Source organism: Leptonychotes weddellii, chromosome 16, assembly GCF_054177405.1.
Source record: "Leptonychotes weddellii isolate Sample4059 chromosome 16, ASM5417740v2, whole genome shotgun sequence".
NCBI lineage: Eukaryota > Metazoa > Chordata > Mammalia > Carnivora > Phocidae > Leptonychotes > Leptonychotes weddellii.
The window spans coordinates 44,635,626-44,659,222 of NC_138384.1; the positions used below are offsets into that span (position 1 = coordinate 44,635,626).

The 23,597-nt window shown below is 50.5% G+C and overlaps 2 protein-coding genes across 3 annotated transcripts in view; both read left to right on the forward strand.

Annotated features, from left to right (window-relative positions):
- The first annotated feature begins 138 nt into the window (after positions 1-138).
- On the forward strand, positions 139-3,525 carry INAFM1 (InaF motif containing 1). 2 transcript variants are annotated; one of them, XM_081807187.1, is made up of 3 exons: positions 139-710; positions 1,067-1,116; positions 1,685-3,525. In XM_081807187.1, exon 3 carries the CDS (start codon positions 2,753-2,755, stop codon positions 3,179-3,181), a length of 429 nt encoding a protein of 142 aa, XP_081663313.1. In that variant the 5' UTR covers positions 139-710; positions 1,067-1,116; positions 1,685-2,752; the 3' UTR covers positions 3,182-3,525. The 2 variants fall into 2 exon arrangements, with proteins under 2 accessions (XP_081663313.1, XP_081663314.1); XM_081807188.1 differs by having other exon boundaries at positions 139-646.
- Positions 3,526-3,648: 123 nt separating this feature from the next.
- The window catches only part of LOC115943011 (C5a anaphylatoxin chemotactic receptor 1), a 33,808-nt gene continuing 13,859 nt past the window's right edge, over positions 3,649-23,597 (forward strand). The window contains exons 1-4 of the mRNA XM_081807183.1: positions 3,649-3,868; positions 4,701-4,771; positions 9,982-10,194; positions 21,133-21,278. The gene's annotated coding sequence lies outside the window, so the exon portion shown is untranslated. The remainder of the gene's footprint in view (positions 3,869-4,700; positions 4,772-9,981; positions 10,195-21,132; positions 21,279-23,597) is intronic.

Below are 23,597 nucleotides of genomic sequence, written 5' to 3' on the forward strand. Positions count from 1 at the left end.
GGTAGGGGCTTGACTGGGCCTCCCCCTTCCCCAGGAGGTGACCAGCCAGCCCCTGCCTCCCTTGAGAGTGGGTCCAGCCTCCCAGGAACCCAGAAAGCTGAAGAGGAAGGGTCTGAGGCAGCTCCAGGTGGGGGAGTGGATGGGGCCAGAGATGGCCTTCTTCCTTCCTCTTTTTCTCCCTCCGGGGCTGAGGGGAGGGTTTGGGGAGAGTAGGATAGAGTGGAGCTGGGTGTGTGGGGTAGCAGTGGACCTGGGGGTGAGGCTACAGGTGAGAGGAGCCAAGGTCAAGGGGGTGGAGCTAAGTGGAGAATCTCTGGGGCGCTAGGGAATTGAGTGGAGGGGGAAAGGGGGGCCGTGAGGAGGTGGAGCCAAGATGGGATTGGGATTTGGAGGCCGACCCCAGGCGTTTGGGGATGTAATCTAAAAATAACGGGGTGGGGCTAGGTTCAAGGGGCGGGGCTGAGGGCAGGATTAGGAATTTAAATAGGTCAAAAGTAAGAATGGGGGAGGGGTAGAATCATGGATTTGGCTGTGGGCAGGATTGGAGTTTTGAGGTCTAACCAAGTAGGGTAAATTAGAATAGAAATGCAGGCCCCATTAGAATGTTGGGCCCAACCCCGTCTTCAGCTCCATCAGCGCAAGCCAGGTTGCGAACCAGGGACCTCCCCAAGAGCGGGGTTAGCGTTTGGGGCAGAGCCAAGGAAGATCTGGTCAGTACTCTCGTGGGCAAGGGCAGAGAGGGACAGATCCGATGGCGGGGGGCGAATGGGAGTTAGTTTATGCCCGTGGGAGCGTGAGGGGGGCGGCTGGGGGGCGAGAGGACAGAGTTTAGGGTGATCTCGCTATCCCAGATGATTTCCTCGATTGTAAACAGGGTTCTGTTGGGGTGCGTGCAGCTTGTGGGTCCCTGCGAAGATCAAAGGAGTCTGAGGCCCATAAACCACCTAGCGCAGGGGGACTGTAGCCGGGCTCAGTTGGGATCAGAGACGGAGCTGGACGGGGGGGAGTGGGGTGGAGGGGGCAGGGGGAGACTGTCCCCTCCGCTGACTGCCCCTTCTCTCCCCAGAGGCGGGTACCGAGGGCCAGGAGACCGCGGAGATCACCGACTTCCAGAGGGTGCGTTTCTGCAAGGTGGTGGCGGCCGCCCCGCCACCGGGGGCCGCCCGCTGACCGCGCCCGCCGACTGTGGCCTCCGCTCTCTGCACTAACCTCCTGCCGCCTTGCTCCTCTGTCCTCTGCTTCCGTCACACTCCCGCCAGGAGAGGGTTAAATGTAAGGGGGGCGGAGCCAGGGACAGTGAACGGGGTGGGGCCAGGGCAATAGTCCAGTCTCCCGCTTCGGGGGCGCCGTGGCACCGGGAGGGCTGAGACGCCCCCGAGTTACCCACCTAATGGAAGCCATGGGGGGCTAGATGCCGGTCCCCAGGCCTAGATTGCCGCCTCCTGGAGTTTACATCTGGGGCCTGGCAGATAGCCGGTGACTCTTCCACAGGACTCGGAATTACTCGGCCACCGGCCCCGTCTCTTATTAAACGCAGTGCTTCCGCTAACCTTTGAACTGTATTTCTGGCAGGGCAGGCTGGGTTGCTGTGCTTGGCTGGCTTTTCCGTGGCGGAAGAGGCGGGAGGAAGGGATCTTCCTTCCTCCACTCCCCTGATACGTCTTCCCTCCCCCCCCCCCCGCAGGCCTCCCCGAATTCCTGAAGACGCTGCTGGGAGGGGACTGAAGCTTCCCCGCCTTGATGGGGTGGGGGCGGCAGGAGGGGGTTAGTCTGGATTCCCAGGCTGCGCTCTCTCCTCCCCGGAGACCGCTCTGGATCCCATGGCTTTAGGGAGAGGGAGAAATTGAGGGTGATGGGGAGAAGTTGGGGAAGGGGCGTGATTGGGTTGTGGGGCAGAGGTGGGGCTTCGGGGAGTGTTTAGACCTCAGTACACTTAAGTAGCGAGGAGGTCCCGCCAGGGGCGTGGTTAGGATGCCTGGGCGGGGCCAGAATTCTGGTGGATGGAGTTAGAACACAGGGCGGCCTTAGATGTCGGATGGGGCCGCGTGAGCCGGTTTAGATGGGAGTTCCTAATGCGGGTGTGGGGTGCAGCCCTCGGTCGAGGGCGTGTTCAGTACAGTGCTAGAACTAGTGGAGTGAGGCGGAGGAAAGGGGTGGAGCCTGGACTAGAGAGCGTGAATCCAGGGAGTGAAGAGGGTGGCTTCGAATGCTAAGAGTCGAGTCTGATTCAGAGGCACGTTAGAAGCGGAGCGGGCCTGCGGCTAAGGAGTGGGGGGGGGGGGTCTGTGAGGCCCAAACCTCGCACGGCGGTGGGGCTCGGAGGCGGGGCTAGATGCCTGGGAGAAGTGTGAGTCGCGAAGGGGACGTGGTTAGGGCTTGGGGGAGGAGGCCAGAAAGGGGAGGGCGGGGCTAGGCGCTGGGCGGGCTCGCAGGTAAGAGGCGAGGGCATCACCCCGAAGCCCGGCAGTAGTCGAAAGAGCAGAGAGCTATCTTTGCAGGCCTGGGGCGGGGTCGAAATACTAGTTAAGCCATAGCTTGATAATGGTTGGCTGGAGACAGGGGAGGGGGCAGGCCCAGAGCCCGGAGGAGGCCCGCCCATTCGGGGGCGTGACCATGCTGGCGGGGGCGGGGTTGGACGAGGGAGCTTTAGAGCGCGGAGGCGGTCCTCCGAGGGGGTGGGTCAGGGGGCGGGCCCAGGGCGCGGGGGCGGGGCCTGCACGGGCCGCTGTGCTGGGCCCAGTGGGCTGCGGGGATGCGGGGCACGAGCTGCGTGGGCGGCGGCGGCGAGAGCCCGGGGGGCGCCGGGCTGAGCGAAGGCCCGCGGGGCCGTTGGCTGCGCCTCGCCCCGGTCTGCGCCTACTTCCTCTGCGTCTCGTTGGCCGCCGTGCTGCTCGCCGTCTACTACGGGCTCATCTGGGTTCCCACGCGGCCCCCCGCGGGCCCCGCCGGCCCGCCGCCCAGCGCGCCGTCCCCTCCGTGCGCCGCCCGTCCGGGCGCGCCGCCTGCCCCGGCGCCCGCCGCTGCCTCGGTCTCCTGCCTCCTGGGAGCCCCCGGCGGGCCGCGACCCCAGCTCGAGCTGCCGCGCAGCCGCCGCCGCCGCCACAGCGACCCCAGCAGCCGCCCGAACCGCCAGACACCCAGAGAGACGCCGGAGGCCGCGGGGGGGCGAGGACCCGGGTAACCCTCCCTTCCACCCCAAGCTGGATCGCCGGCCCTCGAGAGCCCGCGCCCCCATGGCGGATGCTCCGTTACCCGGTTGGGCCCGGACTCCCTCTTCATGACATCGCCTAGCGTCTCCGGAGTCGTCATCCAGAAGAATGGGTGGGGGGGCAAGGGGAGCTGGCCCAGGGTCTCGCTCCTCTGCCGTCAGGCCGGGGTCCTCCACCATCTGGCCGACCCGGTCCTGACCTCTGCCTCCTGACACCCTCCGTAGGAGTCTGAGCACAGAGCCCACAGCCCACCGTCCTCTTCTCTGAATCTCCGTGTCCATATGTCCCCCTGCAATAAACTCCAGCCCCAACTGCCTGGTGCTGTGTTTGTTGTATTGTTTGCAAGATGTCTCCCCTTTCAAGTTTGTGAGGGGAAGGCCTTCCTGGCGTCTGATCTTTGTCTCTCTTGCCCTGGGTGGGCTGGGTGGATTCTCCCCTGACCTGGGTGGGGGTGAGGGGTGTGTTGGGGGGTCCTTCTCCCATCGCCATCATGTAGTTTTGGGGGCTGGGAGAGGAGGCTTATCTGCAACAGGGCAGTTGAAGGTCAGACAGCGTGAAGGACTTTTCAGCTTTCTGTATCCCTGAGGCAGAAGACGAGTGTGTCTGGAGAGAAGCAGGGGGTCTGCCCTCCTGTTACAGCCCAGGATTAGACGGGAGAGGTGGGATGATTAATTGGGGCTTTGGGGGATTGTGACTAGTATGATTACAGTGTCAGGGACAGAAGCTAAGTCACCCTGAGATGTCAGGATGCTGCCGGGAGGGAATAAGGCCTTTTTCCTGGGATCTGAGAGACCAGGGTGAACAGGGGTGGTGGGGAGCTTCTCTGCCTCCCTGGAAATCACAGAGGAAGTTATCAGCACTGCGCTACCTTTGAAGATAAGTACAACCTCTCTGGTCTGCAATGCTCCTGGTAGCAGGAGGCAGAGAAACTTGGGTCCTGTTGAAAGAGTCAAAGGTAGTTGAATCTATCTTCCCACCGAGAAGACTGAGGCCTGGCTCCGGGCAGGGCATCGGACCCTATAGGCAGGAAGTGGTTTTCCTGTCCAGCCTCCTCCCTTGAACTGGAGGCTTTCCCAGAAAGAGTGAAGCTGAGCCTCCTCCCTCAGGCTGGGACATCTGTGGATGAGGACCGGGCTGAGAATGTCAGTCATTCTGGTTACCTCCCTCCCCCACTTCTACCCTTCTGGCACCACTTCCCAGAGGGGGGGGGTCTCCAGACCGAAGGGCAACCCTGGAAGCCAGCACCCCTTTGTGGTGAGCACAGGTGATGGTTGAAGGGCACTGACTTTGGGGTCAAATGCCCAGGTTCAAATTCCCACTTTTCCTCTCACTAGCTGTGTGACCTTGGGCAGGTTCCTCAACCTTTCTGGTCCTGTAAAACCAAAATGGTAATAGTACTGAGAGTTTCTGTGAGGAATAAATAAGCTAGTGATCTGCAGCTTTTTGAACAGCATCACATGTTCTTTCTCTCTACCCACCTCTGTCCCTCAGGGATTCAAAAACCACAGCCTGCATCCCAAGGGATATCAAGTCAGCGCAGAGCTTCTGGAGACCGGCAAGTGGTGAGTTGGAGGTGGGGACTGCTGCATCTCTGTTCCCCTGGGCTCTCTTTCTAGCTTCCCGTCCTCTTCTCCCCAGCTCCATTTCTCCCCGGCCCTCAGTTTCTCTTCCTGTCTCTGTGTCTCCCTCTCCACCCTCCTCTCTCCCCCTTCTCTCATTCTGTCTCTGCCTCTCTGTCTCTCCCTGACCTCTCTCAGTGTAGTCTCTGCCTCTGTCCCTCACTCGGCTCTCTCTGACTCACTCTCCTGCCTCTGTCGCCCTCCAACGTGGCTGGCTCTCTTTCCATTTCTTCTCCTTCCCCCATCTTGCCCCAACACCCCCACCTTGCTCTTCCCCTCTCTCCCCCCGCCCCACCTACTTTCCCATTTCTTCTCTGGTTCAGCCCCTTCTGCCCTATCGCCTCCCCTGTGTTGGGCTCTCTTCCTGATCTCTCAGTCTCTCTTTTGGCCGCTGTCTCTTAATTTTGCACTTAGCAAACATTTACTGAGCCTTTACGATGTGCCAGGCCTTATTTTAGGCACCGTGGTCACAGCCGTGAACAAAACAGGCAAAACGTCCTGCTCTCGAGGGAGCTGACATATTACTGGCGAGACAGACAAAAGATAGGATTAGTAACGTAGATATATGTTATGACCGGTCATAAGAAGCACCAAGGAGGAAAATAATCAGGGTCAAGGTGACGGGGAGGGATGGAGTTGTTGATCACTGGGCAGAAGCGAGGGCAGGGCATGCCGATCTCTGAGGGAAGCATGTGCCAAGAAGTGGGAACAGCAAGGGCAGTGGCCCCGAGGCTCAGGTGCTTGGCTTGTCCAAGGAACCACCAAGAGACCAGTGAGTGAGCAGAATGAGTGATGGGAAGAGCAGGAGGAGGTGAGCCGAGAGAGAGAAAGGGGGCAGATGGTGCAGAGCCTCATGGGCTGCCCTGAGGACTTTGGCTTTTGCTTGGAGAGAGCTGAAGCCATGGGAGGTTTGTGAGCTGAGGAGGGACAGAGCCAACCTAGGTGTCAACAGGACTCTCTCATTGCGGGGTGGGAAGGAACGGTACGGGGCAAGGGCGGAAGCCGGGAGCCCAGGGAGGAGGCCACTGCCATCGTTCAGGTGAGGGACAGTGGTGGCTAGAACAAGATGGTGGCCTGGAGGAAAAGTGGGTGGTCCAAATCTCTGTGTGTGTGTGTGTGTGTGTGTAAATACACGTAGCATAAACGTTACCATTTAAACCACTTTAAAGTGTACAGTACAGGGCATTAAGTGTGGTGTGCAACCATAACCACCTCCATCCATCTGGTTGTCATGAAAGGAGGGAGGGAAGGAGGGACTGGGCCAGAGGGCCTCAGGCTGTAACACAGTCCTCAGGAAGTCGGGGGGGGGGGCGCGGAGGTGTGTTTCCGGGGGTCCTTAAACAAAGGCTGCCCATCAGAGGAGTCCTGGGTGGCGTGGTAATGGGCTGGCTCTAGTACCCGCTGTCGTCGTTGGGAGGAGCCCCAGGGAAGCATGGCCTTGGCACCAATGCGGTGGCGCTGTCGGACAGCTGGGCCCTCGGCCAACTGTTTCTAGTTCTTTCTGTGCATAGGGTCAGCCTGCTCCCCAAGCGGCTTCGCAGGGAGCCTACAGATGGAGGCACCTGTGAACTCATTCCCATCCCTCGGAGGGAGGGAGGCCTGGCCCGTATTGGTGTGCCGAAGGGCTTTCCTTCAACTTGATTGGGTCAGTGCAGGTCACATGACAAACCTGGACCCAATGCCTGGGCCAGGCGCCGTCAGGTGCTGTTGGTTAAGGCTTGGGTTCAACCACTCACTGGCAAGTGGAGGCGGGATTACTCGGTAGGTTTAGCCCAATCAGGACCCATCGCTGGATCAGGCCAAAGCCTGTAGACATCCCGTCTGCATCTGAGCTTCGAGGAGCGGGACTGCCAGGAGGGGGCGCCGAAGAGTCGCTGTCCTCCCCGACGCCTACCCCTGGCCTGGAATCCGAGGTTCACGATCAGAGCAGGAATATAAGTGCGTGCACGTGCGAGGGGCCTGCTACTGGGATCCCTTGTCTCTTATCCACAATTCCGAATTCGAAAAAGCTGTGACAACCGAAAAATATTTCTTTAGGGGTAATTTTGGCCCAGTGTCACATGGTGGCAGATCAACTAATATGAGTTATTTACACTCTTTATCTCCTTTTAGTGCGAATTTTCACACGCGTTTTGCTGCAAATATATTAACATGTCTGATGGTGAGGGGGCTGTCTCAGGCCCCTGGGAGTGTTACGTAAAATATAGCATTAGCTCAGAATTACCTTTCTAAAATTGGAACAATTCTGAGTTCTGAAATGCATCTGTCCCCATGGATTTTCAGCTAAGGGATTGTGGACCTCTAATTGGGCATGCTGCCAAACCTAGATTCATCTTAATTACTTGTTCAACATTTATTTAATGGTTTGGGGAAGAAACTCATTTTCCATTACAATAAAAAAATAGAGAATGGGGGTAATTTACCAAGTCCCTTTTGTTAATCATATGCTATTTTTAGTGTCGTGTGTGTATGCGTATGTGACCGAGTATGTGTCCATGTGAGGCTGTGTCTCTTTGTATGTGTTACAGTATTGCTGTGCATGTGTGTGTGTGCATATGTGGGTCTGTGCAAGAGTTTGTGTGTGTGAAGGCGTGTTTGATCATGTCTGTGTGTGAGCGTCTAGTTGTGTTCTCTACAAAATTACCGAGAAATTTTGCGCCGTCAAGCGATACCTTGTATTTCCACTAGAGGTCGCCTGTCTGCTTTGGCCAGAAGAAATGTAAAACTACATTTTTTGCCATTTAATCCGGAAATTGTTGATTCTTGCAGAGATGTGTCAGGGACAGTTAGCTCAGGCTCAGCTCAGCTGCTCATAGAGCAGAGGTTCTCAAACTTGTTGCTCTCGGGATTTTTTTTTTACATCCTTAAAAATTATTTGAGGACACCAAAGAGCTCTTGTGTATGTGAGTTGTATCTATTAATATTTAGTATTAAATTAAGACTGAGAAGTTCAAAGGGCGCCTAGCTGGCTCAGTCGGTGGAGCCAGCGGCTCATGATCTCAGGGTTGTGGGTTCGAGCCCCATGCTGGGTATGGAGATTACATAAAAATAAAATCTTAAAAAAAAAACCCTGAGAAGTTCAAAAATTTATTTATGGAGTAATTTAAAAATAACCATAATAAATTCATTGCATTTTTGGTAAATATTTTATTGTGGTAAAATGTACGTAACATAAAATTTACCATTTTAAACATTTTAGGTGTACAGTTAATGGTATGAAGAACATTTCCATTGCTGTGCAAGCATCACTACCATTCCTTTCCAGAATGTTTCCATCTTCCCAAACTGAAACTCTGTACCTATCGAACGATACTCCCCATTCCCACCCCCCCACGTTCCTCAACCCTAGGTAACCTCTAGTCTACTTTCTGCCTCTGAGAATTTCCCTGTTTCTTGTGCCTCCTGTAAGCAGAATCATCCAATATTTGTCCTTTTGTATCTGTCTTGTTCCACTTAACATCATGTGGTCGAGTTTCATCCATGCTGTATCATGTGTCAGAATTTCCTCCTTTTCTAAGGCCAAATAATATTCCATTGAATGTATCTATCACATTTGGCTTATCCATATTCATCTGGGTTTTTTTTGTTTTGTTTTTTGTTTTGTTTTTGAGAGAGAGCATGAGCAACGTGGGGGGAGAGGGAGAGAGAGAATCTAAGCAGACTCCACGCCCAGCATGGAGCCTGACGCGGAGCTCGATCCCATGACCTCAAGATCATGACCCTGAGCCAAAATCAAGACTCAGACACTTAACTGACTGAGCCACCCAGGTGCCCCAATCCACTCATCTGTCGATGGGCATTTGGAAACTCCTTGCATTTTAACATAAATAACATTTTAAATGAAAAGTCTATGTTGGGGCACCTGGGTGGCTCAGTTGGTTAAGTGTCTGCCTTCAGCTCAGGTCATGATCCTGGGATCGAGCCCCGCATTGGGCTCCCTGCTCTGTGGGGAGACTGCTTCTTCTTCTCTCTCTGCCTGTCGCTCCCCCTGCTTGTGCTTTCTCTCTGTCAAATAAATAAATAAAATCTAAAAAAAAAAAGTGCCGTGTTTTCCAAAATAAAAAATTTAATGAGAAGAGTGGCCTTGTTTCACATTTTTGAGAATATTTAATGCCTAGCTCAAGAGAAGACAAGTGGATTCTCAAAGCTGTTCTGCATTCGATGTATTGCAATGTTATCAGGCATCTAGCCTCTGGAAAAATCTGGGTGAAGTCCAGCCAAGTCATGGGAAGTCCCGAGCATGGGCTTTTCAAGCCTGTTAACCCTCCAACCACAACGTCCTGAAACTTATGTGGTTGTAAAACTGCCTTTAGTCATCCAGGTCATGTACATTTAACATCTGGTGCTGGGTACAATTTCTTACAACGTTCCCAGCACTGTCTTGCTATGTGGCCTAAGGATCATAAATAAAATAATCTGGTGGTCACATAGTCATGCTGCAACTATGTAATGATGGTGAGTCCGTGGATATACTGCTGGTAATGTATCCGTTCCCTCATCAGGTGATTAAGAACGAAAACCTGTACACATACTGATGTTTATTTAGCGCATGCATCTGGGGGTTGGCTGAGGGTCAGCTGATTGTGCTTGGAAGGCCTGCTTCTCCCTCTCCACTCCCCCTGCTTGTGTTCCCTCTCTCGCTGTGTCTCCCTCTGTCAAATAAATAAATAAAATCTTTTAAAAAAATAAAAAAGATTTTATTTGTTTATTCGAGAGACAGAGAGCATTAGAGAGAGAGAGTGCGTAAGCAAGGGGAGCTGCAGTGGGAGAGGGAGAAGCAGACTCCCCACTGAGCAGGGAGCCCAACACAGGGCTCGATCCCAGGACCCCGGGATCATGACCTGAGCTGAAGGCAGATGCTTAACCGACTGAGCCACCCAGGTGCCCTGGGCTTGCTTTCTCCTTAGATTTATGTAAAAGGATAGGGTCACAGTTGTCCATCAGTGTCACAAGTAAAACAAAAAAAATTGGGCAGCCCCCCCCCATATGCCCTTTGCATTGTGATTTTGTAGTTGCTCCTCTCAATTTTGGAAGTCAGTTTCCCCAACCCTTGAATTTGGGCTGGACTTGACCAATAGAATGTGACGGGAGGGATGTGGTGTCAGTCACGAGTCTAGGTCTCAAGAGTCTGTGTCTTCTGTTTGTTCTCTTAGAAAGTGTCCACTGTCATGGGAATCAGCTTAGGTTTACCTGCTGGAGGATGAGAGACTGCACCAAGGAGATCTAAGTTACCCAGCTGATATCCCGCCAACTCCTGGAGACAGAGCCACCTGCCCAACCACAGCTGATGGTGTATGCATGGATGAGCTCATCCAAGACCAAAAGACCCATCCAGCTGACCCATAGATCTGTGAGCAACAACAAAGGTATTCTTTCTTTTTTTTTAAAGATTTTTATTTATTTATTTGACAGAGAGAGAGACACAGCGAGAGAGGGAACACAAGCAGGGGGAGTGGGAGAGGGAGAAGCAGGCTTCCCGCGGAGCAGGGAGCCCTATGTGGGGCTCGATCCCAGGACCCCGGGACCATGACCTGAGCTGAAGGCAGACGCTTAACGACTGAGCCACCCAGGTGCCCCAACAAAGGTATTCTTTTAAGCCATTAATATTTGGGGATATTTATTACATAGCTCTCTTAGTCCATTAGGGCTGCTATAGCAAATTACCAAAGACTGAGCCGCTAAAACAACAAATATTTATTCTCATGGCTCTGGAGGCTAGAAGTCCATGGACAAGATGCCAGCAGATTCCCGCGTCCTGGTTTGCAGATGGCCACTTCTCATGGTGTCCTCACATGGCAGAAAGAGTGAGAGCCCCTGAGGTCCTGTGTGTAAGGGCACTGACCCTGGGGCTCCTGGCTGGCTCAGTCAGTGGAGCGCGCAGCTCTTGATCTTAGGGTTGTGAGTTCGAGCCCCATGTTGGGTGAGAGGATGACCTAAAAAATAAAATTTGGGGGCACCTCGGTGGTTTAGTTGGTTGAGGTCTGACTCTTTGTTTTGGCTCACGTCATGATCTCAGGGTCGTGGGATGGAGCCCTGCATTGGACTCTGCTCTCAGCGGGGAGTCTGCTTGAGGATTCTCTCCCTCTCCCTCTGCTCCTCCCCTTGCCCGTGCACGCGCTCTCTCTCAAATAAATTAAATCTTCAAATAATAAATAGAATCTTAAAAAAAATAAAGGCACTGATCCCATTCATGAGGGTTCAACTCTCATGATCTAATCACCCCCAAGTCCCCGCTTCCTAATTCTGTCACACTGGAGCATAAGGTTTTACCATACGAATTTTGGGGGGACACAAATATTCAGTCTATAACAACAATAGTTAACTGATACACTGTGGGCTCTTCATAGCTCCTCTTAGTGCGACAGTAAAGGTCTTCAGAGCAATGCACAGAGCCTGAGAAATCTCTTTGTCGTCTGTCCTCGCTGCCCAGGACGCCTGGGGCTCGGGACTGTGGGTGACTGAAAAATTTCCTTGCTGGCAGAAGACAGAAGCAACGTAGATGAACACTTAGGAAGTGCTTGCACTGAATTTGATAAGGAACAAGGGGAGCATCTCTTGCTATCTGCTTTCTGTTTGACCGTGTTCTGATGTCCACATTCATTGTGATAAGAAGAATCAAATGTGGTTTCTGTCAAGAGAGAAGGGGCAGCTGTAATCCTGGCAGCTCTTAAGGCAAATTGTCAGACAGGGGCAGGGAGGCAACAGAGGGGACAGTGAAGGTGGGAGGGTGGTGGGAGCTGAGCGGGCACTGAGATATGGGGGGGGGCTGTGGCACCTTGGGTAGTGGGGAGTCTCTGAGGCCAAATGTGAAAGAGAAATGGAGGTGCAAAGAGATGTTAAGAGATGGAGAGATGGAGGGTCGCCTGGGTGGCTCAGTTGGTTGAACGTCTGACTCCTGATTTCGGCTCAGGTCATAATCTCAGGGTCCTGGGTTCGAGCCCCGCATCAGGCTCCCTGCTCGGCGGGGAGTCTGCTTCTTCCTCTCCCTCTGCTGCTCCCCCTGCTCATGTGTGCACTCTCTCTCGCAAATAAATAAATAAAAATTTTTTTTTTTAAAAAGAGATGGAGAGATGGATGGAGAGAAGTGGAGGGACAGAGGTCCCGAGAGAGACAGAACGCTTGCGGGGTTGAGAAGGAGGGAGACTGAAGGGAGGAGCAGAGGAAGGGCTGGGATATGGAAAAGAGAAGCCGTGAGGGGCTGAGGAGGAGAGAAACAGAGAACAGAAGCTCAGGAGGAAGATGGGAGACTGAGAGGTGGAGAGGTGGGGGAAGGGAAAGAGGAAGAGATGGAGTGAAGACAGAGAGGGGGCTGAACATGCCAAGATAGAAGGAAGAAGGACAGATGGTGGTTGTGAGGGCATGAGGCTGGAAGGGCCTGAGTTCCCTGGAAGCGGCTCAGAGACACCAAGAGAGTGAGGGTCAGAGGGTATGGAGAGCTCCCCCAGAGGCTGGGTGAAGGAGAGACCGGGAGGTGGGGGGAACCAAGGGAGAGGCAAGGACACCAAGAGACAGTGGCACAGAGCAGGGAAGCGGTCAGGGGCCGGAGGAAGACACGGATGGAGGAGGAACAGGAGGCTGGATGGTGGACAGAGGCCAAGGAAAGAGGGATCGAGAGAAGGAAATGCCGAAATCCGGGCTGACTTAGAGGAGGGGAACTCACTAAGAAGAGAGGGGCCGAGAATTCTGAGAAAGAGACAAGAAGGTGGTGTGCAATTAGCCCTGGAGAGAGCCAAACCAAGAAATGGAGGACGTCCGGTGGCTGGGAAGAGAAGAGGTGCTGCAGGGAAGTGGAGAAGAGAGAGAAAGAGGGAGACAAGGAAACTGAGGCAGGGGGTGACCTGGGAGGCGGGTGATATCCGGGTTTGGGGAGTGGAAAGAAAGCTAAAGATGGAACCAAATGGAGATGAAGCCGCGGGAATTCTGAGAGGCGCAGAAGCTGAGAGACGCCCAGACAGGAGCGTCTGTTGCTCGTCCCTTTTGTGTTTGGTGACTTACAGAACCCAGAAGAGCTGTTATCATCAGGTTCATGACTTATCATAGGGCAAGGAGAGAGGTTTGAGTCAGCCGAGGGGAAGTGTGTGCAGGGCAGCATCCGGGAGAGAGCAGGCACGAGCTTCTGCTTGTCTGTCCCCATGGAGTCTTAGGGACAGCGCTCACTTTTCCTGGCAACCTTATGTGACCACACACACATGGTGTATTGCCAACCAGGGAGCTCCCCTGAGCCTTGGCGTCCAGGGCTTTTGTTGGGGGGTCAGTTACCCAGGCATGGAGCCCTAGGGGACCATGCATCTGCCTACCACCCCTACAGTGGGCTACAGCTTTGCCAGAAAAGGGAATGGTCTATATGTGCACCATGATGGAAGTCCAGAGCATCATATGGAATGAAAGAAGCCAGGCAAGGAAAATCCCCTCCTCCTGGGCGAGTCTATGCACACGTATGAAATTCTAGGAAATGCAAACTAATCTCTTGGGCTGGAAGGCAGAGCGGTGCTTTGCAGAGGGCAGAGGGTGGAGGGAGGTATTGATTACAGAGAAGAGCAAAGGACCTTCTGGGCATTATGGAAATGTTTGTTAATTTGATTGCGGTGATGGTTTCACATACATATTTCATTCTCGAGACTTGCTGTTTATAGCACATCAATTATGCTTTAATAAAGTTGTAAAAAATAGCACATAGTAACTCTGTTATATACTCTGACGGATTTAGCAAGAGACTAATTAGGTGTCTTACTTCAGTTTTGCATCCTCAGCTTTTGCTCATTTGCCATAAGCACCAGTCATTTAAAAAGTTTTATTATGGGGGGCACCTGGGGGGGGGGCGCAGTCAGCTGAGCATTGGACTCTTGGTTTCAGCTCAGGTCATGATCTGAGGGTCCTGAGATCAAGCCCTGTGTCTGGGTCTGTGCTCAGCAGGGAGTCTGCTTGAAGATTCTCTCCCTCTGCCCCCGCTCAAATGAATAAATCTTAAAAAAAAATAGATAAAAAGCTTTATTATGGTAAGGTGTTTTGCATTTGATCATGACATTCTGACAACAACCCTTAGCACTATATCTTCTTTCCCTCATTTTATAGATGTGGGATGGATGCAGAGGGGTCAGAAACATGTCCAGTCACATACGAGGGTTTAATCTGCCTGAAAAGACCTCTGTGAATTCGGAATTCTTTTTTTAAAAATTGAGGTAGGGCGCCTGGGTGGCTCAGTTGGTTAAGCGACTGCCTTTGGCTCAGGTCATGATCCCAGGGTCCTGGGATCGAGCCCCACATCAGGCTCCCTGCTTGGTGGGAAGCCTGCTTCTCCCCCTCCCGCTCCCGCTGCTTGTCTTCCCTCTCCCACTGTCTGTCAAATAAATAAATAAATAAAATCTTAAAAAAAAAATCTAGGGGCGCCTGGGTGGCTCAGTTGGTTAAGCGACTGCCTTCGGCTCAGGTCATGATCCTGGAGTCCCGGGATCGAGTCCCGCATCGGGCTCCCTGCTCAGCAGGGAGTCTGCTTCTCCCTCTGATCCTCCCCCCTCTCATGCTCTCTCTCCCATTCTCTCTCTCAAATGAATAAACAAAATCTTTAAAAAAATAAAATAAAATAAAAAAAAATAAAAATTGAGGTAAAATTGACCTATCACATGTTAGTTTCAGCCGTGCAACATAATGATTCAATACTTGTATATACTGCAAAATGATCACCACAATAAGTCTAGTTAACATCTGTCACCATATGTAGTTAACAAAAAAATTTTTTTTTCTGGTGATGAGGACCGTTACGATCTACTCCATTAGCAGCTTTCAAATATACAATCTATTATTATTGTTATTATTATTATTATTTTAAGATTTTATTTTTGAGTAATCTCTGCACCCTCTGTGGGGCTTGAACTCACAACTGTGAGATCCAGAGTCACATGCTCTACAGACTGAGCCAGCCAGGAGCCCCTACAATATACTATTATCTATTTTACTCACAGTGCTGTACATTGAATCCATGTGACTTAACATATTTTATCACTGGAAGTCTGTACCTTTTTTTAAAAAAATATTTTTATTTATTTATTTGACAGAGAGAGACATAGCAAGAGATGGAACACAAGCAGGGGGAGTGTGAGAGGGAGACACAGGCTTCCCGCTGAGCAGGGAGCCCGATGAGGGGCTCGACCCCAGGACCCCGGGATCATGACCTGAGCCGAAGGCAGATGCTTAACTGACTGAGCCGCCACCCAGGCATCCCCCAAATTTACACTCCATAGCAGTTTTCCATAGGGGCTGCACCAATTTACATTCCTGCCAACATAGCACGAGGGTTCCCTTTTCTCCACATCCTGGCCAACTCTTGTTATCTCTTGTCTTTTTGTTAGTAGCCATTCTAACACATGTGAGGTGAGATCTCATTGTGGTTCTAACTTGCATTTCTCTAGTAATTAATGATGGAGCATCTTTTTCATCTACCTGCTGGCCATCGGCGGGAGACACGTCTATTCAGATCCTCTGTTCATGTCATTTCTTTTTCTTTCTTTCTTTCAACAGAGAGAGAGAGAGCAAGAGAGGGAACACAAGCAGGGGGAGTGGGAGAGGGAGAAGCAGGATTCCCACAGAGCAGGGAGCCCGATGCGGGGCTCGATCTCAGTACCCTGGGATTATGACCTGAACTGAAGGCAGACGCTTAAGGACTGAGCCACCCAGGCGCGCCGGGAGGTTTTATATAATACATAGTATATGCATTCTACTACCAGCCTAGAATCGGCAAATTTTTAAAAAAATTATTTATTTGACAGAGAAAGAGGGAGCACAAGCAGGGGGAGTGGGAGAGGGAGAAGCAGGCTCCCTGATGAGCTGGGAGCCGGATGTGGGGCTCGATCCCAGGACCCTGAGATCAATGACCTGAGCCGAAGGCAGACGCTTAACGACTGAGCCACCCAGCTGCCGCACCTCTGTTCATGTCTTAATCATTGTTTGTGTTTAGCTATTGAGTTATAGGAGTTCTTTATATATTTTGGATATTAACCTCTTATCAGATATATGATTTGCAATTTTTTTTCTCCCATTCAGTAGGTTGCTGTTTCATTTTGTTGATGGCTTCTTTTGCTGTGCAGAAGCTCTTTAGTTTGATGTAGTCCCCCTTGTTGATTTTTGCTTTTGTTACCCTTGCTTTTGGTGTTGTTACCACGCTCTCTTACTGTTTTAATTTTTTACTCTCATCTTCTATTGAGTATATCAATTATTTTTTGGCTATTACGTTGAAAGTTTCTTTAAGATTTTATTTTTTTAATAAATAATCTCTACCCCTAACGTGGTGCTTGAACCTATAACCCCGAGATCAAGAGTCACACGCTCCACCAACTGAGCCTGCCGGGTGCCCCTTGAAAGTTTCAATATAATCCCTTTAATGATCCCCCTAACTTACTGAGGGGCAATACTAATACTTACCTCTTTCTTATCAGTTTTTTTTTTAAGATTTTATTTATTTGACAGAGAGAGACACCGCGAGAGAGGGAACACAAGCAGGGGGAGTGGGAGAGGGAGAAGCAGGCTTCCCGTGGAACAGGGAGCCTGATGCGGGGCTCGATCCCAGGACCCTGGGATCATGACCTGAGCCGAAGGCAGATGCTTAACCGACTGAGCCACCCAGGCACCCCTTACTTATTTATTTATTATTTATTATTTATTTATTTTTTTAAAGATTTTATTTATTTATTTGAGACAGAGAGAATGAGAGAGAGAGAGAGAGCACATGAGAGGGGGGAGGGTCAGAGGGAGAAGCAGGCTCCCTGCCGAGCAGGGAGCCCGATGTGGGACTCGATCCAGGGACTCCAGGATCATGACCTGAGCCGAAGGCAGTTGCTTAACCAACTGAGCCACCCAGGCGCCCCTCAGTTGTCTTTAAACTTGATAGTTTTTTTTTTAAAGATTTTATTTATTTATTTGAGAGAGAGAGAGAGAGCATGAGAGGGGGAGGGTCAGAGGGAGAAGCAGACTCCCTGCCAAGCAGGGAGCCCGATGTGGGACTCGATTCCGGGACTCCAGGATCATGACCTGAGCCGAAGGCAGTCGCTTAACCAACTGAGCCACCCAGGTGCCCCTAAACTTGATAGTTTTACCTTACTTTTCTTTGAGCATTGATTTAGAGGTGAAGCAGAGAAACTGATTTCTATTCGTCAAAAAAAAAAATGTGGATAGAAAGTGAATTACTGCTTCTGACCAGAGCAGATACAATTTTCTGGTAAAAAAAACAAATCATCAAGGGTCATCCATGTGTGATAGACAGTGTGGATGCCTCTCCCCACTGAGGGGCTGACAGTTTCCAGCACATGGGCAGCCTCTCAGCTCAGCTTTTTCTGCCATCACTTAATTTATTTGGACTTCAGGTGCGGCCCCCAAAGTGGGAGGAGTTTACAGTCTCCCAAGTTGGGGCAACCCATACCCAAAGCAGGATAGGAGTGAGGGCATCAATGCCCATCAATGCCCAGCCTCCCCATCTTTCCGTGGGAAGATCCTGGGGCATGTTCTGCCTGGTTCCTCATAGGGTCCCCAGCAGGATTGAGCCCCAGGTGCCCACAACTGTTACCCAGGTGATTAACACACCCGTTTTTGGCCTTTACCCCTTCCCTTGGGCTCCGTTCTCTATCTCTTCACTCCTGCTGCCTGAGATCAACCCCCACATAAACTACCGCCACCCAAATCATTGTCTCAGTCATTTTCTCTGCTTTTGGGGAAATGCAAGCAAAACTGCGAGTCCTCTCCATATCTTGTTCTATTTTCATTCTTCTCATGTGCTTCCCCCGCCCCTTTTTCATACTTGCTCTTCTTCTTGGTGGGGGGAGGAGGTGCATGTTAAATAGTTTAAAATTAGAGAATAATATAAATTGTTTATTTCCAAGAAAACGTCTCTGCCTTCATTTCAGATTTTCAGCTGATTGCAAATGTATGCACCCATGGGGTGCCTGGCTGCCTTAATCACAAGAGCATATGACTCTTGATCTCGGGGTTGTGAGTTCGAGCCCCATGCTGGGTGTAGCAATTACTTAAAAATAAATAAATAAACTTAAATAATGTATGCACCCATGACCAAACACAATAGAGACAGACCCTAAAAAGGACAAGGCTTAAAACATCTCCACAGGGGGACAGCATCTACGTAGTGAGGGCAGAATAGGAAACTTGACCAGTTTCTCCCAGGGATGCTCTAGTGCAGTGCTTCTTAGTCTTTAAGTTGTCCAGGAAGCACCCGGGCCTCTTGTTAAAATACAGGTTATAGGGGCACCTGGTTGGCTCAGTCGGTTGAGCATCCGACTTGGTTTCAGCCAGGTCATGATCTCAGGGTCTTGAGATCGAGCCCCACATCAGGCTCCACACTAAGTGCAGAGTCTGCTTGAGATTCTCTCCTTATGCCCCTCCCCACACTCTCTTGCTCTCTCTCTCTCAAATAAATAAATAAATCTTGAAAAAAATACAGGTTATAATTAAACAGGGCAGAGCCTGAGATTCTGCATTTCTTGCACACCCAGAAGATGCAGGTGCTGGGGACTGGGGACTGCACTTTGGGGAATGAGGGGCTTAAAGGTGGGGGTAAAGATGGATAACCTAAAGAGGTACCACCCCACCTCACCTGACCTGACCCATTTCCCCTCATTCCCCCCAAACTTGATTTAGGATCTTTACTTTATTATTTATTTATTTATTTTTAAGATTTTATTAATTTATTCGAGAGAGAGCACTCATGATGGTGGGGGACAGAGGGAGAGGGAGAAGCAGACTCGCTGCTGAGCAGGGAGCCCCAATGTGGGACTGAATCCAGGCCCCTGGGATCATGACCTGAGCCAAAGGCAGACGCTTAACCAACTGAGCCACCCAGGCGTCCCTAAAGATTTTATTTTTAAGTAATCTCTCCACTCAATGTGGGGCTCGAACTCACAACCCCAAGATGGAGAGTCGCACACTCCACCAACTGAAGTGTGCTGATAGCAGCTTTTTTAGTAACCGCCCCAAACTGGAAATGACTAGAATACCCTTCAGACTGATGAACGAAGAAACTGTCTGCCCCACATCTGTACAGTGGAATACCGCTTACGGTTACGAGGGACTTTTGCTACACACAGTGACAGGGATGAATTTTCAACGTATTATGCTAAGTGAGAGAAGTCAGGCTCAGAAAGCTGCATACTGTATGATTCCATTTATAGGACATTCTGGAAAAGGCAAAACTCTGGTGATGGAGAAGAGCTCAGCGGTTGCCAGGGGTTATGGGTGGGGGGAGGGGTTGACTACAGAGAGGCATTTTCTGGGGGTGATAAGACCCTTCTGGGTCTCGTTTGTGGTGGTGGTAACGCACCTCAGGGTTTTTGTCAAGACGTATAGGACTGCACGCCCCAAAGAGTGGGGTGTGTTGTATTAACGTCAAAATAAATGAACACAACTTAAAAAAAAATAGGGGGTGCCTGGGTGGCTCAATTGGTTAAGTGTCTGCCTTTGGCTCAGGTCATGATCCCAGGGTCCTGGAATCGAGTCCCACATCGGGCTCCCTGCTTGGCGGGGAGTCTGCTTCTCCCTCTGTCCCTCCCCCCTGCTTGTGCTCTCTTTCTCTCTCTGATCTCTCTCTCAAATAAATAAAATCTTAAAAAAAAAAAATCTTAGGATTGACATTTTAGGATCAGAGATGCTCACACTCTTCACATCCATACTGTTTTAGAATTAGAAACTTCTAGAAATTTCAGGGTACTAATTATCACGTAAGCTCCCGTTCTATGTTGGGTCAGGCCTGGCACTTCTCATCGTGACCTGTCTTGGTTATTGTGAAGCGTGTGGTGCGCTTCTTCTTGTTGATGGTGCTGTTTTCCGCCGGCCTTCCAGAGACCCTCTGTCCGACGCTGTGGCCTCCACTTCCTTCTCCCAGCCCCCCCGGGGCCTCCTGTCACCGCCTGGTTCCCGGGCTCAGCCAGGGCTGGAAGTTTTCTGGGAGTCAGTCTGGCCAGGGTCAGAAGATCGTGTGGGCTCTACCACTCTGCCGACGGGCCCACCACATCCTTCCTCAGGGGACCCTGTGGCCACCGCGGAGCAGCCTCAGGGTACAATGGCCAACATGTGTCTGGCTTGGGGCTTCCTGTGGTAGCTGACAGGGTGGTGGCTGGCCACAGCTGCTCCTCTCTGGGGCATGGAGGCTGCAGGCACATGCTTGGCCCAGACAACTTCAGACACTAGGAAATGCAGATGCAAAGTAACGTGGCTTGGGCCCCCTGGGTGGCTCAGTCGGTGAAGCTTCTGCCTTCAGCACCGGTCATGATCCCAGATCGAGTCCCACGTCGGGCTCCCTGCTCAGCGGGGGAGTCTGCTTCTCCCTCTGCCTCTGTCTGCCATTCCCCCTGCTTGTGTGTGCTCTCTCTCTCTCTGTCACCTATAGAAAATCTTAGAAAAAAAATAACGTGTGGTTTGTATGCCACCTGGTCATGGTCCCTTTCTGCTCCTTTTCTTTCCATCCTATAAATTTGAAGCCCCTCGGGCCTACTTTAAAAAAACGCTTTGAACTGACATGTAACACCCAGGCAGGCAAGTTCAGCAGTCGTGAAGGTGCAGCTTAATGAATTGTCAACGTCCCTGTGGAACCGACGACATTCAGATCAAGAGAAAGCACGTTTCCAGTCCCCAGATCCCCTCGGTCCCAGCGCCCCTTATAGTTTCTGCCCCCAAGAGAAACCTCTACCCGGGCTTATGACACCAAAATCTAGTTTTTGTCTGTCCTCAAATTTCTTTCTTTCTTTTTTCTTTAAAGATTTATTTATTTATTTTAGAGGTGGGGAGAGGCAGAGGGAGAGGGAGAATCTCAAGCAGACTCCACGCTGAGTGGGGAGCCCAAGGCGGGGCTCGATCCCACAACCCTGATATCATGACCTGAGCCAAAAATCAAGAGTCAGACGCTAAACTGCCTGAGCCAACCAGGTGCCCCTGTACAAATTCTTTATAGAGTCTAGATACAAATCCTTTGCTGGAGATATGTAATGTATCTTCTTACACTCTCTGAGTTGTCAGACCTACTACCATTTTTTTTCTCCCTCTCAAGGCAAACTGAAAGAATCCCAGCGCTTTATTTTGAGACTATAGGTCTTTCTAACTACTGGTAAGAACAAATCTCAGCAAGAGCAGGAAAAAAAAAATCTTTTCTCCTTCCTCCATAATTTCAGGAAAGCAGATATGATTCTGCATCATAAAAATACCCCTATAAATATTATTTCTAACAAAGGAATCTTATAAGACACCTAAACTTCAGATTTTGTTATGTCCTAGGTAAGTAACTTAAAAAAAATTTTTTTATTTATTTTTCATAGAGAGAGCACAAGCAGAGGGAGCAACAGAGGAAGAGGGAGAAGCAGGCTCCTCGCTGAGCAAGAAGCCCGACGGGGGACTTGATCTGGGATCGTGACCTGAGCTGAAGGCAGATGCTTCACCAACTGAGCCACCCAGGCATCCCTATGTAAGTAACTTTTAACCCCTAAAAACTCTCTCATTATGATTGGTTGATATGTAGTAAAAAATTTACCCTTGTCCAAAGAGAGTTCTGGCTTTTCCTCAGCTCCTGGGAGGTAACTGCAGCTCTTGGAATGAATGTCCTGCCTGATAACAGTGTCTTGGTTTACCTGGAGCCTTGGGCTACTCCAGATAGTCTAATAATGGGATTTAAGGTGGGGGCTTTGTGTCACGTGGCATCAATCAACTAGGCCACCAGAGGGTCTGAAGACCGAGATCAGCCACAGTGGTGACCAACCAGGTCTACCGGACCAAGCCCCAGCAAAGACTAGACATCAAAGCCTGGGTGAGCGTCCTAGTAGGCGATGCTCCATCTGTATCGTTGCACGCTGTGGCCAACAAAGAGCTGTCCGCGTCTCTGTGGGGGGAGGACAAGTGGAAACTCTTGAGTACAGAGCTCTCCTGGTCTCTGCCCCCTGCGTCTCTTCCCTTGGCTGATTATAGTCTCTATCCTTTGCATGTAATAAACTGTAACTATGAGCACAACTGTTTCCAGACTCAGAAGTCAGGGCAACCTTGTGGGCTGTTCCTGCATCTCACAGTTGTCTGATTTAATAATGGAAGAAGTTCATTGGCCCATCCTTCTCTCACATATTTTCCTCTGCTAGATTTCTTGTTGTTGTTGTTGTTTTAAGACTTTTATTTATTTATTTGACAGAGCACACAAGCAGGGGAAGTGGCAGGCAGAGGGAGAGGGTTCTGCAGGCTTCCCACTGCACGGGGAGCCTGATGTGGGACTTGATCCCAGGACCCTGGGATCATGACCTGAGCCAAAGGCAGATGCTCAACCAACCGACCCACCCAGGCATCCCTAGAGCTTACTTAAAAAAAGAAAAAAAGAAAAGTAAAAAGAAACAGATGAAATAATAATAGTAACACGCTCAATAATATAATTATTATATATTCGAATTAGGCCAATGATATTAATGATATATTAATATATTCTAGTCATAATGATCTTGATATTATATATTTATATTGTTACAATACAATATAAAAATTACTGAGATCTTTTACAGTCTTTTTTTTTTTTTTTTTTTTTTTTGCAGTAAGTCTGAAATCTGGGGTGTGGGTTACACTCACGGCACATCCCAGTTTGTATGCACCACATTTCAGTTACTCAGTAGGCACATGTGTCTGGTGTAGCCAACAGCATGGGTCTGGGTCTTGAGGAGGGAGAGACACCAACATTGGGAGGATGTACACCCACTCTGCCCCAGTTCCACTTGTGGAGAGTTATGTGCGAGAAATGCTTGTATGGGGGCGCCTGGGTGGCTCAGTCGTTAAGCGTCTGCCTTCAGCTCAGGTCATGGTCCCAGGGTCCTGGGATCGAGTCCCGCACCAGGCTCCCTGCTCGGCGGGAAGCCTGCTTCTCCCTCCTCCACTCCCCCTGCTTGTGTTCCCTCTCTCGCTGTGACTCTCTCTGTCAAATAAATAAAATCTTAAAAAAAAAAGAATCCCTCTCTTGATTTCGGTCAGGTCATGATCCCAGGGTCCTGCTCAGCCGAGGGTCTGCTTCTCCCCTCCCTCTGTCCCTCCCCCCTGCACATTCTCTCTCTCGCTCGCTCTCAAATAAATAATAAATAAAATCTTTAAAAAAATGCTTTTACACAGGCACCAAGATATGTGTATGATGGTGTGTCAGTGGTATGAACAAAAGTGTTGGAAACCACCTAATTCCACCAATAGGGAAATGATTGGTTTCTAGCTAAGATTTATTATGCTGTTGAAATGGACAAAAGGTATTTTTCAATGTAGTTACAAAAACATGATTTGGAAAGCAAAAGTGATAAGAGTACTTATCGGAACAACTGGCGAGATTTGGACGAGGACTGAGGATGGTATCCGCAGTACATTTCCTGCTTGCCCTGTGCTAAAGAGGCTTGGGGTTTCCAGCTTACTCTCAAGTGATTCTGGAGGAAAATGCAAAAATAGAGATATATAGATATAAATGTAGACCTTCTGCGTCAGTTTCCCAAGGCTTCCCAGCCCCCACAATTGCATGAGCCAGTTTCTTTTTCTTTCTTTCTTTCTTTCTCGTCCTTCCTTCCTTCCTTTTTCTTTCTTTTTTTTTTTTTTTTAAAGATTTTATTTATTTATTTGACAGAGAGAGACACAGCGAGAGAGGGAACACAAGCAGGGGGAGTGGGAGAGGGAGAAGCAGGCTCCCCGCAGAGCAGGGAGCCCGATGCGGGACTCGATCCCAGGACCCTGGGATCATGACCTGAGCTGAAGGCAGTCGCCTAACCAACTGAGCCACCCAGGC